The sequence below is a fragment of the Mytilus californianus genome, unplaced genomic scaffold (genome assembly GCF_021869535.1).
Source record: "Mytilus californianus isolate M0D057914Y unplaced genomic scaffold, xbMytCali1.0.p SCAF_12, whole genome shotgun sequence".
Classification (NCBI taxonomy): Eukaryota; Metazoa; Mollusca; class Bivalvia; order Mytilida; family Mytilidae; genus Mytilus; species Mytilus californianus.
In genome coordinates, this window is record NW_026262604.1 from 56,688,390 (window position 1) to 56,707,203 (window position 18,814).

The following is an 18,814-nucleotide window of genomic DNA, read 5'->3' on the forward strand; positions in this document are numbered from 1 at the left end:
ATAATTACATATATTACATTCATTGATTACTACAAGTATACAACTGATGCGCGGTTTCTTGGTGCTCTTCATGTTATTGTCTTTTGGTCCTTTTTTGTTTTGTTGCCTGGGCTTTCACAGTTTGTCGTCGACTTTGAATACCCTGTCGTATCTTCATCTTTTTTCACACTTATCGATATCTAAACCAACCACATACTGATTAGAAATAGTGCAGTGATGACGAAGGTAGCATACAGTTTTTACATTAGGTGTTTTATACTTTTATTTTAAAAGTCTTAATATAATCATTATACTTGTATTATGATTATAGATATTCGTTAGGTGCATTTCGGATAATGGGACAATATTTTAGATTTAATTTATGCGCTAAAAAATAGTTTGATATTTAATACATATGCTTTAAATACACCCGGATTCAAATATTATATAACTAAATAACATATTTTTTTTTAAAAAGATATGAAACTTGAGGTCTTTCAATACAAAACGAAACCAATGATACGAATAAAGGTTAGTGCTATTGATACTTTCGATTGAGGGGTTAATGTAATGTTTATTATTTTTTTTAGTTATCTTTTATTTTGCTAGATTTATGATTTTAGGAATAATAAATTGTCTTGGGAGGTGTCTAGTGTTAGTGCGTGTGTGTGGATTTTGTTTTGTTTTAAGTTTATTTGCTTGTATACATCGTATGTGTTCTTTTCATTAAGACATTTGGTTTTGATTGCAGATCTTTGCTATTTCTGTTTGATATATATTTATGTTCACTACCGTTTCCGACGCTGGTCGACGCAGAGCTTTGCTATTTCTGTTTGATATATATTTATGTTCACTACCGTTTCCGACGCCGGTCGACGCAGAGCTTTGCTATTTCTGTTTGATATATATTCACTACCGTTTACGACGCAAGTCAATGCAGAGCTTTGCTATTTCTCTTTGATATATATTCACTACCGTTTCCGACGCTGGTTGATGCAGAACTTTGCTATTTCTGTTTGATATATATTTCCTACCGTTTCCGACGCTGGTCGATGCAGAGCTTTGCTATTTCTGTTTGATAAATATATTCATTACCGTTTACGACGCTGGTCGATGCAGAGCTTCTTTTATTTTCTTATAAATATAGCAAGTCAGAAATACTTGCAATCCTAGAGATAAGAAGATGTGGAATGTGTGCCAATGAGACAACTCTCCATCCAAGTCACAATTTATAAAAGTAAACTATTATAGGTCAAAGTACTGTCTTCAACACGGAGCCTTGGCTCACACCGCACAGCAAGCTATAAAGGGCCCCAAAATATTACTAGTTTAAAACCATTCAAACGGGAAAACCAACGGTCTAATCTATATAAAAAGAAACGAGAAACACTTATGAACCACATCAACAAACGACAACTACTGAACATCAGATTCCTGACTTAGGACAGGAACAAACAATTAAGATTTGACACCTGCGGGTTTCAAATATTCTGCATCGTTACTTACATGATAGCAAAGGGTAGAGGATATATCGACTTAAAATCAGTTTAGAACAACCAATTCACTCAGTACATACATGTATAACATAATCTTGGGACATATGACTTCGCCCTAAGTTATGGAGGGGTTCGTGTTGGTCATTTTTAGTTTTTGTAGTTTATAGTGTAGCGTTGTCTGTTATTTTGGTCTCTTCTTTTTACCATAACATTGTTGGTTATTTTCGATTGACATTGTTTTTGTTTGCCCTCCTCTTTGGTAGCTTTCACCTTTGTATACTCTTAAAAGTATTTCTTCAATGTAAGATGTACTTTAGAGCCACTATTATACAAAAGAGCATCGTTTTAATTGAAGATCAATTATGTAAGGTTGTCAAGTATACCAACACAGTAAATTATCTTTTACTTGAACGGAAACCCGATAAAATGGCTCGTGAATAATTCATCCACCCACGTCAATACAAATAATACAACAGGTCTTAATGGGTATATGTTCCTTTGTATTTACAATAAAATATAGAATTTTTAGACTTTATACGTATTTACGTAAATGCTTTTCAAGAAATTTCCTAAATTGGTTCAGAAATATCAAATATGCATGAAAGCGCCGTTGAACTACGATGCATTTTGCATTTATGTGGTTTTCATTGATGATTTCTAAATACGTATATATCCCTTGTGCAACTTTGTGACGTTGGTTTATAATTATTGGCAAGGTTTCAAAGCATGACTATATGAATTTTGCCACCCTGGTTTAGTACGGTTTATTTAAAATATAATATTGGCCCCTGAAATATCCAAAGGTTAAGTAATGTTGTAGTCAAATGTTGAACATCAAATTTGAAAACATTATTTTTTACGAGCACAACGATAATATTATGTTTGTGACTTTGAAATGTCTGATTTTTATTTATTGCGTTTGTTGGGCATGTTTTTCAATGGACAGTCGGTATTCCCCTATGGGAACCAAATGTAACCCTATTCCCTTAATTTGTGTTAGGCAGACTTCATGCAAGGGCTTCTTAAGAAGAATGAAAAGTAGCTAGCACTTTAACCCAACTATGCTATTTAATACATTGTACCACAACTATTTGAAAAAAAAAAAATGCGCAGTATCTATTTCTGTTCTTTGTGTGAAAAACCGAAAGGACTATGAATGTTAACTTGTATAGTTTCAATGTAATTGTAAAGGAAAATGCCTAGCTACGATAAAAGCTATTTTTTTACTGATACTGCAAATGTCGCCAACTTTCCTGAAACCATGTATCAGTCCCTGTTAATGATTCGATATCTCTTTGTTTGATTCTAATGAATCGATTGCAAAGATTATGCAATAATTTCCATTACGAATAACACTTCTGTCAATTTCCAATTTACCCTCTTTTTTCCAGTGCCAGTCTAAATATCACACCCTTCATCCAGGTTCATCTGCGATTTATCTTTTTTTAGACCACCTACATATTGTGTTAATTGTTAATTTATTATCGTATAGAATGTAAATGAAATATTTGCCACATGACGTTAATAAGCAAGCAAAAATCAACTGCACATAATATTAAGTACTATGCGCACTGAAATAATTGCCACTTTACAAAAATAAGCAAGCAAAAGTCAATCGTAAATGATAATGAGTATTATGTGCACTGAAATGTTCGCCACTTTACGTAAAAAAGAAAACAAAAATCAATAGAAAATAATGCTATCGACCTGAACATGAATGAAATATTTGCCACTTGACATAAATAAGCAAGCAAAAATCAATCGTATATAATAACAAGTATTATGTGCACTGAAATGTTTGCCACTTGACGTAAGCAAGCAAGCACAAATTAATCGTAAATGATAATATTATGACACTGAAATATTTGTCATTGGTGTCAATAAGCAAGCAACAATTTATCGTAAAGTTTGTGCACTGAATTATTAGCCACTAGACGTTTTAATAAGCAAGCAAAAAATCAAACGTAAATAATATTCAGTAGTATGTGCACTGAAATATTTGTCACTTGACATTGATAAGTAAGCAAAAATCAATCGTTCATAATAAAAAGTATCATGTGCACTGAAATATTTGTCACTTGACATTGATAAGTAAGCAAAAAACAATCGTTCATAATAAAAAGTATCGTGTGCACTGAAATATTTGTCACTTGACATTGATAAGTAAGCAAAAATCAATCGTTCATAATAAAAAGTATCGTGTGCACTGAAATATTTGTGATTTGACATTGATAAGCAAGCAAAAATCAATCGTAAAAATTAATAAGTATTATGTGCACTGAAATATTTGCCGCTTGACGTTAAAAACCAAGCAAAAATCAATCGTATATAATAGTTAGTATTATGTGAACTGAAATATTTGCCACTCGACGTTGATAAGCAATACAAAATAAATCGTAAATGATAATAAGTATTATGTGAACTGAAATATTTGCCACTTAACGTTAATTAGCAAGTAAAAATCAATCGTAAAGAATAATAAATATTATGTGCACTGAAATATTTGCCACTTTACGTTAATAAGCAAACAAAATGTGCACTGAAATATTTGCCACTTTACGTTAATAAGCAATCAAAATTCAATCATAAAAATAGCAAGTATTATATGCACTTTAACAACTATATATGTTCGGTTTATTTAATGAAGTACAAATCCGATATGTTATTAGCTGATGTCAACTACAGTGACGACACTCGATCAATACCATGTTAACCTCTGTGTGTATACAAGATACAAGTTCCATTCATACATTTCATTCATAACTCACCTATCACATGTACATAAAAGTACTGAAGACTTTTAATCTTTATTATTTCTGACAATAGAACCATTAGGATGGAACATATATTAATTAAAGGTGGAGCTATATTTTTAGCCACGCCCCACCTACAACTGAGCATTTAAAGGAAGAAGCTTTGGATATAAACTTACAAAAAGCAATATTCTTTCAATCGGATATATAAATCTGTTTTACATTTAACTGTTTTAGCGCTTCAGGTAAGAATATTTGAATTACACTTTTTACTATAATATTTATGTATCTATTTATTTAATTTTGGTGTTATCTATATTTATGCACTGAAAAATTAGTAAAACATCTGAAACGTTTAGATGATATATTGCTTTTTTTGTATTTACGGTCACAAGTACAAATTTGTCATAGTATGTGGAACTGTTTAGTTTTAAGCAGAATATTAAAATTTCGGAAATGATTTGAAAGTTAAAAAACGAGCCAACATTGTATGGTATAGTAAAAAAAAAGAAAAGAAATCAAAGCATTTACAATAATAATGATAATATTGAATAAGAATGCATCTTTAGAAAAGGACTATACAGCATATTCCAATGTGCACAATGCATACTTGTATTCTTCGTTTGTATGACACACAATACCTTACGGTCTTTGTAATGACTAAATAGTATAAGATCAACACTATACTGCAAATTTATGATTGATTGATTGATTGACTATAGTATTGTTAACGTTCAGTGGCAAATAATTCGGTTTTAAGTGATGACTAAATAATATGAGATCTATACTATACTGCTTATCAATGATTGATTGATTGACTATAGTATTATTAACGTTCAGTGGAAAATATTTCAAACATATTCAGGATAATATGAGACATCAACATTAACAAGTGAAAAAACATAATTATAAATCTTGCATTGTGATAATACATAGCACGAAACGTCAAGATTGGCATAAATCTTGAATAATGGCCTTTGGTGTAGGAATGCTTAAATTGGAAATCTTTACAGTCAGCCTTATGTGAAAATATTTTAAAAAAAATCGTTTATAGCAATTGGACTTTTTTTTTGCATTTTTGATTTCAATATGCTTACATTTCAAGACGTCAGGCATCAATAGCTCTCATTTTGCAGCAAAAAAAAATATGTACATGTATAGTTGAAGTCTGGCTTTTTGATACGAGTCCCTATTGCTAAAAACTTGATTTGTAAGCATTTATGTACGCCTTTCCTGCCTATACATGTTTCGTGTTGATTTTTTTTTTAATTTGTCTTGTTCGTATATTTCCATGTACATAGATTGGCTTAAAATTAAAACAAAAGTGGAATTGACCGGGGGTGGCACTTAACCCCACACAACTGGTGAAACACAAAACGAATATTTTTATATTTTTTATTCACAAGGTCAAATTCTGACACATCTTTTTTACTGGTTTTGTATGGTAATATTACCCAATTACTCAGTCGCAAATGTACTTTTTTTGTTTTGTTTTATTTGTTTGACTCATTGAAGTATACAATGTACTTACTATCCCGCGTCTTACTAACCTCTGTGTTCATTCAATATGTTACTTACACACAATCCCAGAATCTGTTGCCGTTATCTTTATATTTTTATGTTTCATTCATTGATTTATATCACAATTTAATAAGAAATCAAATCTATTTTACATTTTGTACCAAACAAATAAAATATACATGTCTTTTTTTTGTCTTGAATATACTAGAAATATTTGCCACTGGATGTTAAGCAAGCAACATCTAATCAATCCACCTATTTGCTTTTCCTCAATTCGTGTCTGAAGAAAAGTGTTTTGAAACTGAAAGTAATCTACATTCACAAAACCGTATTTGGACTTTTTTATTCGAACGTTACTGACGAGTCCTTTACTGACGAAACGCGCGTCTCGCGCACAACATTTTTATCCTGGTATATATGATGAGTTTACTGTGCGCGTTAAAATATATTCTAATTTACACCCTTCTTACACATTTGTATGACTTAACTTATCAGTCATTATAAAGGTCAAACGAACTCTTGAAGATGAGTGGGTTGTAAGAGAATTGATTTAAAACTGGGAATTTTTGCAGAAAACAAGGAATTAAAAGTTAATGCAAAAGTCACAAAATTAAGATAGCCCTAACCACTTTATCAGGGACTATATAAACAATTAACTTATTTCTAGGAACTACATATTTTGGTCAACAACATTTTAGGGGAACATATCACTCTCCAGAAATACATTTTTATTTCATTTTTCGTCCTATTTTTCATTTTCTCAATTTTATATTTTGTATTTACTCGCGTATACGTGCACCAGAATGATCGTAGTTATGGTTCAAGAAATATATGACCAACATGTAGTACTGTTGTTGATCTATCGTTTCAAGGACAAATTCTTTTATGTAATTTACAAGACAACAGCTATATATGTGCGAGGGTTTGGACGGGGGTTTACAGAATAGAGAATAATTGGCAAAAAATATAAAGAATAGAGAAAAATGCACCAAAGAAAAAAAAGAATATAAATAATGAGGTGCTAAAATATAATGAATAGAGAATAGAAAACAATGGCCTAAAAAGAATACAGAAATGAAGGACCCCCATCCAGACCCTCAAGTGCGCAGCATTAATTTCTATTATGATAGTAATGCAAATAGATACATCGCTCAGTAATCTGTAAAAGAAAAAGTCCCTTCAGATGAGTGAATTTCTATACTGTAACCTTCAAGTTAATCTGAAGCTTAAGAAAAGATGTCAACTTTCTATTAACTACTCAACTTGATTTCATTCAATGTTTGGATCAATACCACAATAAAGTACATTAATAAAAAGCGGCGTAACTGTCGCTGGTTAGATGTGTCTTTTGTCAATAGAATGCATTCTTTTCACAAGAAACTCGCAAAAATCCAATTCCGTTGTCTCCAGAAATTATATTGTCGGACAATTTGTTTCAAAAACAAATAACATTTGAAAACATAAATGTACGTTTATGTTGACGCCATATTTTCAATCATGTAAACATAATGTTACATATACAGCAGGGCTGATAAAAGTATATTTTATACTCGAGTTTTATGATTTTATAATTCGTAATTTAATTTACTCAATATTGACCGCTTGTAAATATATTCCGTTGCTGATTTCCCACGGTTTCATGAATGGTATGGTGCACCTAACACTCATTACACACCGAGGAGCAGTATTAACCACATATAGAGAGCTTTCCTTCAAGTTATAATATACACTCCCTGTAATTTATAAAAGTTAATGATATATTTATTTTTGTATGTGGTGAACCATTTATGGTTACATTAACATAAGTTTGAAATTAATTTTATTTAAAAAATATCAATACCATTTAGCATGCAAATTTATACAAAAAAATTATAATATATTCTGCACTTAAACGGGATTGTTGTAATATTTGCCATTCATGAATTTGTTACAATGTTGTAATACAGTCTGTGCTAGTTTATATTTTGTCCTGAAATCAGTTAAATGAGTGACATATATTTAAAGTTTTATCATGTTTAAAGAGTAAATCTATATGCCAGTGTAAACCCGGTAACAACGTTATTTAACGGACATTTGTACTAAAATGCAATTCAATTAAATTTTTCATACAAGTGCTTATTTTAACTAAGTTTTGCCGAATGCAACATAAATGCATATTTTTCTTTTATTGCACATTGTTGCTGTCTTATTGACTAATAGCCCATATCTTTCTTTGTTCATATTCGATACAATGTTCTTAATGTAAATTATTTCGCCTATCGTTCTCACGAAAAAACAAAAACAGGTACAAATGTACTTCTGAATTCTCGGGTTTGTTTTGTAAGATATGGATGACCAAATATTGCCTGTATACAATATAGTCCAGTATAAATTGTAAAGTGCTCATATTTACGACAATCTGTGTAACGTAAAGTGCTCATATTTACAACAATCTGTGTAACGTATTATCAAATTAATACAGGGCTAGACATAACACAGATAAAACCTTTACCAAGTTAACCAGTCAGGAAGTTTGGTGTCCCGTAATGAGAGGTCATATGACGAGGTCAGATGACTTTATCAACCGTGTGTCTGACCTTTGTGCACTTAGTCGTCCGAACAAATTATGTTAACTTAATCGAATAGAACCAACTATTCCTAAGAATACATTTTTAAAAGATAATTACCAGATAAAAAAGTGTCCCGTAATGAGAGGTTATATGACTTTATCAACCTTTCGTCTGACCTTTATGCACTAAGTCGTTCGAATAAATTATGTTTACTTATCGAAGAGAATGTGTTGCGTTAATCAAACATACATAAAAGTACATTTTTATAAAATAGTTATCAGATAAAAAAAGTGTGCCGTAATGAGAGGTCAGCTGACTTTATCAACCTTGCGTCTGACCTTTATGCAATAAGTCGCCCAAAGAAATTGTTTACTTATTGGACAGAATGTGTTGCTTTATATCAAACATACATAAAAGTACATTTTTTTAAAATAGTTAACAACTTTGTTAATTTATGTATCATTGTCATTTTGCTTAGTTTCTTTTGTTACCTTTTCTGACATCTGACTCGGACTTCTTTTTAAACTGAGTTTTACTGTGCGTATTGCTATGAGTTTCTTTATTCTATATTGGCTAGAGGTATAGGGGGAGGGTTGAGATCTCACAAAACATGTTTAACCCCGCCGTATTTGCGCCTGTCCCAAGTCAGGAGCCTCTTACCTTTGTTAGTCTTGAATGTTTTTTTAAATTTTAGTTCCTTTATATGTTTTGGAGTTTAGTGTGACGTCCATTTTCACTGAACCAGTACACAATTTTATTTAGGGGCCAGCTGAGGACCACCTCCGGGTGCGGGATTTTCTCGCTGCGTTGAAGACCCATTGGTGGCCTTCGGGCTGTTATCTGCTCTTTGTCGGGTTGTTGTCTCTTTGACATATTCACCATTTCCATTCTCAATTTTAACAGATAGAAAAGTATTTTTAGATACATCTGTTTGTTTAGCATGTTATCTTTGTCGTTTTTTTTTATTTACAGAAAGTCACTTCACATTTATTTTCGGCAGATAACTAAATATATAGATATTCTGTTGATTCTACAAGACCTCCGCTGTGTTTCTTGACAAACTCAAAAGTCTAAATCAATTTTTTAAATGTTTTATTAAATTCCTCCGTAAAAGAAATGAATACTAGCCCTTAGAACTCACCTTTCAGAAAGTCGATAAAGTGTTAAATCGCAGTTAAAAATCAACTTTATCAGTGTATGCGTCTCGTTACATGGTTCATGTTTTCTGCATTACAACAGTGAGTTTATCAATTATATCGCACAGTATAACAATACTACACCACAGCTTATTAATTGATACTATTTACAAGAAGTGGACCAAAGACACAAATTCGTAACTCATATGATACCGTTCATATATAGTGCAGTCAATTATTAAAACATCAACAATGATTTAACTTTAGATATCATCTCGTATCACCTTCATATCAATACACCATGACATATTGCTAAGTTAATTTAAATTGATTATGAATTTATTTTAATTTATTTAATACTGATATCATTTTGAAAATTTAATACAGAATAGAGAACCTTTTAAAAATAAATAATTATACTTCTTATTATAACTCCTGAAAGATTGTATCAGTCATCATTGTTTATGGTTTGTTGACTTAAAAGAAAGGTTCGGCTTTGAGGTACCAGATACTAAATAGACAGATTTTAAAACAACGGTTTGGTTTCAACCACACCCGCAAGCGTCAATAAGTCCGATTTACTGCCTTGTACTTTTATCGAGTACAGTGTACTTTTCAGGCTATGTTGTAAACACAGAAATAGTTTTTTTTCTTATGATTAATTCAAATACAAGCTGTTAATTGCTTATTATAAAACTTTAATGTGCTATTAAGGTATATTGTTACGACGTTATTGCCATTAAGTTGTGATATATAGGTGCATCTTTGCATAAGCATGTCGCTTAAGTTGATTTCGTTTTAAATTTGAAAAGTAGGCTGGTATTTTTGATTAGGGCAGATGTTATAAGCTTCGGTGATTCTGAAAGTTCGCAATTCAGTTATCGTATCATAAAAAAGACTTCAAAAATGAAAAGCGATAGAATTATGGAAACGATGTTAAGCTTTTTGCTGCACAATTTTCAAGACAAACAATTTGTCAGCAGTTCAATACTGGGTATAATTTTTAGGTTTTATTGTGACGTCACTCGCTTGTTACCAATATTTTGTTATACTTATAAATTGATTTTGCAAAAGAAAAGAGTCATATTAGAATTGCTATTTAAGTAAACATGTTTATTCTACATATACATGTATATACACTTAGAAACAGAACTTATATGCATCAAGTGCACAATCAATAACGTATACGAACTATTTATATACATCGTCTAAAAATTAGCCCAACAAAGTTTGATCTGCAAATTTGCTATATCATACTTTTGAATAGTCCGAAAACGATAACACTTCGTCAAACTATGACCGGATTATGCTACTCATACAACCTACCATAACAACAATGGATGATTCAAATTGTAGACCTCGGTTTTATTATATAAATGCGAAAGTACGACCATTTACGATACCGCCCATCAGAAAGAAGTGTTTATGTACTTTTGTATATAATCATTGATCAATCTCATTGTAAAAATTCTTTAATCCAATTCTTGTATTATTTACATATTTGTTTAATACATTCGTACTTAAGATCGAAAGCAAGCAAAGAGTCACCTCCCACATTTTAAATAAATATAACCTTTAAAAGTAGGTGAAAAAGGATAAGCAATTTACAGTTTAAAATTCAAAATATACTATTTTAAATGACTCGTCATAACTACTTCTAGGTTTAAATGGTTAAAGCTTTGATTGAAAGAATTTATAATAATAAAGATTATATGTGTTGATCAGGTAGTGCATTTCCATTATGATACATTAGAAATATTACTGTACTCAATATTGTACACCTACAACTTACAGACTATTATTTCTAAATGATCAAATATGATTTTGTAATACTTACATTTGCTTTCTAATAGTACCACTAAAATACAGAATAAATATAAAAAAAGGATGTGGTGTGATTGACAATGAGACCGTTGACACGCTATGTTTTTGTGATGGTGTTCTTTGTGAAATAATGTAATACATTTCGAGTAAAGAGCCTTTGAGATAAAGGAAATGGGTATTGATTTTTATTTCAAATATGAGTACGGTTTTAAACTGATTAAGTTGTAAAAAAATGAGTTTAAGACAAGCATACTACTGTATAATCAATAGACAAATAATTTAGTTTAATGAGTTATTATTTTTTGTATTGTTAAATTATTTGTTAATTACTTTAAACATTTATCATGTTTATATATCTCTTACAGACGACACCTGTCGGTGAAAACAACGACACCAGTCGGTGGAAACAAACGAAACAGCCGACGCTGTAGACGATATTTTTAAGTAAAGACTAAAAGAAAATGGCGCTTATTATTTTTCCATTGACATTTACCATAAATCCACTGGTAGCACTTGTGTTAGTAGTTTTAGCAGTAGTCTGGTTTCTGTAAGTATTTTTTAAATAAATAATTTATAATTCAAAGCAGACATATTTTTATAAATATTAGAAAACTTGTACGAAGCCGCTTTGGCAATTCTTAACGTACTTCTTTTATTCTCATAAGTTTCTTTTGTTAGCATATCGATACAATTGGCACTCGGCGTTTTTTAATTATGAATATGAATTAGATTTTTTTTAAAAAGGGAAAATAAAATTGAGAACGAAAATGGGGAATGTGTCAAAGAGACAACAACCCGACCATAGAGCAGACAACAGCCGAAAGTTGGTATTTGTATCTTTGATGCAACCAGAAAGTACACACAACGTCATTGAAAGTCTTTTGTCCTTTTAAAAGATAAAAAAAAAAAACCGAAATGCCGACATGCAATAAGCCCAAATCGGTTCAATCCTTTCATTGAAACAAATGACAAAAGTACAACCGAATTAAGAATAGAAGTTCAACGGTTTATGATTAGATGTACAACGGTATTAAGACTATAAAAGTTCAATTGTATTTTTAATCGCAGTGTATTTGACAGATAAGTTTATATGCTGCAATACGTAAGGTTTTTCTTACAGTTGTTTTTCTTACTTATTTTAGAAAAGTGAAAGACGACTATAAACTCTTTGAAAAGTTAAAGATACCAGGTCCCAAGCCAATGATGGTATTTGGGAGCATAGGAGAGTTTAAAGACAAGGTAACAATCACAAAAATGTTACGCCCAATTTTTACTTTCTAACTCCTTATGTATTCAATCAAGTCTGGTTCCCAGACTTTTGGTTCCCAGACTTTTAGCGTCGTCGTTCCCTTGGAAAGGCACTATGAAAGCTTTATTCTCTCTCTATGGCAAATACTTAAACAAGTCTTTATAAAAATAATTTCTTAATGATTTTACATCATATTTCATTAATCTTTATTATATATTTTATTATTTAAAACAATACGGTCCCCACTCGGAAAGTTTGGAGGTTCCAGCCTAATTTTTATTTATTTTGAGGAAATGAAAAAAAAAAAAAGAATGAAGGGACTTGAAACTCTAAAACCAATTTTTCGGAATCCAGAAATAGAAGACGCTTACTTTTTGTAGTTTATCATATTTCTATTTCTTTGTAGAATCCATTGGACGTCTTCAAAGAATGGAGGAAAGTTTATGGAGATATCTACGGGTAAATATCATTTCCACAATAATAAAAATTTCTTTTAGGAAAACCGTACATGTAACAAGCACATTATAGTGATTAAGTGCATAAAGGGAGAGCCACGACAGTCATGTGCATATTTATCAGCACATTACATCAAATATCACTTTAAAATTAAAATTCATATATTTTATGGTGAGTATTTTTTTTAAAGCAGTAAAAGTTATTTATAATCAAAACAAGGCGGATGCATATATACACTCTAATACCGGCTATTGATACTACATATGCAACTGGTAACACAGATCTTCTGTACATGATTGTAAAATTCATTGTATTGCAATAGCAATTCGAACGACAGACAGAAATCGGCACAAGATAGCAAAGACAATTGTTTTGAATTGCTATCGAGGTCTCCGATCTTATTGTATCCGCCCCTTGATAGCCCTTACGTAAAAGGTTTGGTATTTTTATTACCGTTTGTGTTAAGGTATACTTGAATGGCTATCGAGGACTCCGATCCTATTGTATCCGCCCCCTGATAGCCCTTAAAAGGTTTAGTATTTTATTACCGTTTGTGTTAAGGTATACTTACATTTTGTTCCTTTTTTTCAGATTTTTCGAAGGATTTAGCCCCAGTTTAGTTGTTAACTGTCCAGAGATGGCAAAGCAAATTTTAGTGAAACACTTCGACAAATTTCACATTCGACCAGTAAGTATATTACAATGTGTATATCAAAATACAATTTATACAAGATGTTCGTTTAAAAAGGGTGACTTATAAACATTGATAAACGAATAAATAACATATAAAGTGGTTTTGATATAAAGAGAATTCCAGATAATAACTGTAAATACAATAGCAGTCATATGATAATACATTTTTAATTTTTTAAGAAGCTCTTTTAATTTCTCTTTCTGTTTACTGTTTATTTCTTTTCAACCTATTTTTTGTGTATTTCAGTTGTGCAATCCCTTTGTGTATAGTCCAGATGAAAGCAGTCTTCTCAATACATATGGTAACGAATGGAAGCGACAGAGATCCATTGTAGCCGCTGCCTTTAACTCTGTATCTATGAAACATGTAAGTCATTCACGTGTTTACCCAAACTATAACCCACATAATGCAGTCGTTATATTTCGCTAGGTGGAGAGATCGATTACGGGGAGGGGACTGAATTATTCGAGTTCATCGAACTACTACATCTGTGGAAGTTAAAAGTTTATGTAATTTGAAAAATGAAAATATGCACATTCAATTTCGAATACCACATAAGGGAGCTACCTTTTTATGGGGGGGGGGGGGGGGGGGGGGGGGGGGGGGCTAGGATGAAATTTGAAAAAAAGGCAGGACAGGAGTTTTGAGTAAAAAAAAAGGCAGGATGAGCAACTTGGCAAAAAAAAAAGGCAGAATGACAATTTATGTAAAAAAAAGTCAGGATAAAGTATTAAAAAAAAGGCAGGACCGAATAGAGTGAAAAATAAAAAGGCAGGACAGAGATTGCAACTAAAAAAAAATGCAGGACCAAATTTTTCATCCTAGCCCCCCCCCCCCCCCCCCCCCCCCATAAAAATCAAATTGTAGCTCCCTTATAACACAATGTCATCTGTTTTGTATGTAAAATATTCTCATGTGTATTAATCAGATTTATTGAGCAAATTAATCAATTACAATCTAGTTATGATAATCTCAAACCAATTCTAATATATTTTCAATGGTAAAGTTTAACCGCAATGTAGTGATGCAATTGTACTTGTTAAAATTACTTTATATTGCTATTAGCAGAAGCTTGATTGTGATATGGATTCATTTCAGATGTCCAACAGAGTAAATGCAACCGGAGATAAGTTTTGCAGAAAGGTTAATGAACAAAATAAAAGTAACCCTGACGGTTTTGACGTCACTGAGTAAGTAAAATTACAACTATCAAATAATCATCTACGCATAATAAAATCTAAATACCTTGATGATGTTGATTACAATCTTGATCGCCCATCTGTGACTTATGTCTAACACTAGATATTAATATCACCGTTAAAAGTCAGATGTGAATTATGTTTAGTCTTCAAACAACTGTCATTTACTATGCATTATGACGTACACATCACATTATGACGCCGTAATTGTGATGATATCAAGGCGGTAAAGGCCGTATTAACAAGTCTTACTTTACTAAATTTAACATTAATAAAACATGATAAGATTCGTACTTTAATGATAGTCATATAACACGTAATATGTAGTTTTTCACATAACAATAAACAAAGTATTTTTTTTTCTGTTTTAATACACGATTTTCGTGCAAAGAATATAACTCTAGATGAAAATGAGGATAGTGTCAAAAAAATGTAGTGTCAATTCAGTTTAATGTGTGCTCTTTAATTTCAGAATATGATTTGATAATATGTCAAAAAAATGTAGTGTTGTTTCAATTTAATATATGTTAATTTGAGAATATGATTTTGAGTATCTTTTTTTTTACTCCATTTTCAGTTTGATAGACAGATATACACTGGATGCGTTTGCCGACTCCGGATTTGATTTTAAAGCTGACAGCTTAGACAACGAAGATGCACTATTGTATCGTTTTATGAAGCAGTTCAACCAATCAGCTGCTGCTGACAATCCTGTTGCTGGTCTTGCACGTGAGTATTTTACTTTGCCTACCCTTCCAGAGCACCTGACTACACACCAGTTTTGGTGACATTCTATTGCTCAATCATAAGTTTTTTATGTAGTGTTTTGTAATCTAGTTTTTCCGTCGTTTATATCTTTTTTGGCCATGGTTTTGTTGGTCTCTCTTTGACTTCTGAGGTTTGAATATCACTTTGACGTTTAAATAAGTTTCGTTTCTTTTTCTTTACTTTTTCGGAAGACGGTAAAGATGATGGTAAAAACGATACTTTCTATTCTTTTTGTTTAAATTTGATTAATAAGCAACATACAGAAACAATAACACATATAAAAAAGGGTTACATGCGATCCAGCTGTATAATGTGTACTTTAAAATTTAAAAAATTTACAAAAATAGTAGCTATGTCTCCTAAAGCTTTTAAAGTAATTAATTAGACAAGAGTGTTTTTCTTAAGATGAAGATATTATGTCAAAAATGATATAAATGTCAACTTATAATCAATTATGATTTACTGCTAATAGACCACACATATGTTTTACAGTGTTAATTTGTTGTACAATTAAAGACCACACAATGCCTAGTATATCATTACGTCCATCAGTTCCCGAAGCGAAAGAACGTATTACTAACAAAAATGCACCAAAAAATGAATCCTCATTTGATAATTGCAATTAAGCAAATGTTTGATAAATAAATATATTTTTTGCAGGTGTCTATCCTGGACTTACACCATTTCTTCAGCTTTTCGACAGGAAACACAAACAAATCCATGAAGAAAACATGAAACAAATACGTGAACATGTCGTTAGGAAAAGACAAGAGTACTCACAATCATCCAGCGACGAGCAAAAGAATTTCTTAGGACAAATGATAAATTGTTCATTTTTTGATCGGGACGAATATGGAATATACCGACGACGCCAATTAAAAGATGAAGAGATAATTGGACATATAAACTCTCTGATTGGAGGAGGATTAGGAACGCTGAATGCATGCTTGTCTTTTGTAATCCATATGCTTGCAATGAATCCAAATGCTCAACAAAAAGCTTTTCAAGAAATTATCAAAATTTGTGGATATGAGGTTAGTTTCGGATTTTTTTTAATTAAACTATTATTATAATTGAATGTTAAGTTTTATTGGTTAATTATTGCTCTTTCCTTTATAAATTTAATTTTACTTAAAAATTTTCTCACCAGCTAGTATAACTTGAGAATCAATTTGCATTTGAATATCCTGACAAATTGTGTTTAGTGAAATAATGTGGAACTCTTAATTCTAAATTTTAAAAAAAAAGTGACATTAATGTTAAATTCTCGTACTCCTTCATTTCAGAAATCGCCAACGTTTGATGACATACAAAAAATGGAATATTTACAAATGATTTTACACGAAACATTACGACTACTGCCGTGTGCTCCTGGGTAAGTAGACATGTTGCAATTTCTAACTTCAAAATGTGCAAAATTAATTGGAAGTACATGTATTTTATGTTGAAATTTAAAGAGGAGTAACATATAAAAAGGTAACCTACATATATAATGTGTTATATTTTTTTGGTGTTTTTTTGTGAATTCTTTTTTATCCTTTCAAATTGGACTTTCAAAACAACAAATATACAATAAGAAGATGCTGTATGTTTATTGTGATTGCCAATTTCCAACTATCCACGAAAGACAAACAGACGATGATGTGAACAACCGGCCTTCAACTATGAAAAACAAAACCAATACTGTATGATAAGATACCGTATACTAAGTAATAAGATATCCCCCCCCTGGGATGACAAAATATTTCGCAATTCAATAGAAATTACCAACGACCTTGCGTTTTCTACAAAAAAAACCCCAAAAAACATTATAGGGGAGATCAACCAACGACGCAGGTTTGATAAAAAATATTTGGCATATCTCTTATTCTATATTATACACTATATGTATTTACACGTGTTCATTAATATCTTCTAAATTTCAGAGTGACGCGGAGAGTAACTGAAGATTGCAATATAAATGGAGTAGAGTTTAAAAAAGACGTTGTTGTACGAGTAATGACGTGTACTTTATATTCAGATGAAAAAATATACCCACAGCCAGAGAAATTTATTCCTGAAAGGTACGTATAATCTAAAGACCAAATTAATCCTTACTATATTTATAGGTCTGAACTCCAAACAAATCAATGCACTTTTATGATCGAAATAAAAGTTTTTGTAAAAGGTCGCTGTTATAAATGTACACGCATGTAAACAAAGCTGATGAAAAAATCAGAAAATTTTTGGAAAGCTTCAAATAATTGAAATTGTAACATTAACGCAATCGCCGTGGTATAGCATTTTTGCGCTAATGCGGCGTAAAGCCATCAACAATCAATCAATCAATCAACCAATCATTAATGCGATATATGTATATAAACATATGTAATAAGAACACTTGGTTTCAATAACCGGTGTACAAGGAACTGTTGTGAGAACTTTTAATTCTGTGTCAGTGGCCGGTTTATAAGGTACTTTATAAGAAATGTTAATCAGTTTAACCTGTCACGATCCATTACTCTGTCGTGACATGTTCACACTTAAATATGAATGGAATATATAGGTCAAAATCTGAACTTATCGTAGTATTTGTAATCGGTGTCCACATTATTGAAACGAAGTCTTATTGCTGTTTTAATGCAAAGTATCATTGCTAGTAGATCTTTGCCTTAATTTGTTTAATCTATTCTCAACTATTGTACACTCGTGGCAAATTCGAGGCTGAAATATTGTATCAATAGGCATTTGTATTTGTAGAAGACAATTTTTGTTTTGGTTTGATGGGTTTCGTGAGACTGTTGTTTCATTCACGATTATTTCTCACCTCCTTTAATCTCTAAGTATTAATCAATGTCAGCATGCACGACACAGACACGTAATCTTAACGAATAACATTTCCAGGTACCTTTCAGTTTGCAATTTACTCTAATATTTTAAAAGAAGATGCCAAAAATATTAATATATGTTTGTGAAATTAAGAATAACATCTTTTAAGTACTTTTATTCATTGTTTCAGATTTTCTCCTGAAGAAGTACAAAAGCGTCATGCATTTTCTTATCTGCCATATGGACAAGGTCCACGCATGTGTCCTGGTCTCAAGTTCGCTGACCTCCAAGTCAAAGTTGCAATGGTGAAACTTTTACAGAGATTTGTGATAAAGCCATGTTCCCGGACAATCGTAAGTTTACTTCTGTCACGCTAAATTGG

The 18,814-nt window shown here is 31.4% G+C and overlaps 1 protein-coding gene across 3 annotated transcripts in view; it reads left to right on the plus strand.

Moving 5' to 3' along the window:
* Positions 1–4,412: 4,412 nt before the first annotated feature.
* Positions 4,413–18,814, plus strand: part of LOC127722059 (cytochrome P450 3A8-like) — a 497,429-nt gene continuing 483,027 nt past the window's right edge. For all 3 annotated transcript variants that reach the window (XR_007991622.1, XR_007991621.1, XM_052228907.1), the window contains exons 1-12: positions 4,413–4,473; positions 11,624–11,805; positions 12,401–12,497; positions 12,914–12,966; positions 13,555–13,651; positions 13,904–14,023; positions 14,756–14,847; positions 15,434–15,585; positions 16,285–16,658; positions 16,911–16,999; positions 17,550–17,687; positions 18,623–18,785. Coding sequence is in view for 1 of the 3 variants with exons in the window: in XM_052228907.1 (XP_052084867.1) it covers positions 11,720–11,805; positions 12,401–12,497; positions 12,914–12,966; positions 13,555–13,651; positions 13,904–14,023; positions 14,756–14,847; positions 15,434–15,585; positions 16,285–16,658; positions 16,911–16,999; positions 17,550–17,687; positions 18,623–18,785 (1,461 nt within the window). In the remaining 2 variants the exon portion in view is untranslated. The remainder of the gene's footprint in view (positions 4,474–11,623; positions 11,806–12,400; positions 12,498–12,913; positions 12,967–13,554; positions 13,652–13,903; positions 14,024–14,755; positions 14,848–15,433; positions 15,586–16,284; positions 16,659–16,910; positions 17,000–17,549; positions 17,688–18,622; positions 18,786–18,814) is intronic.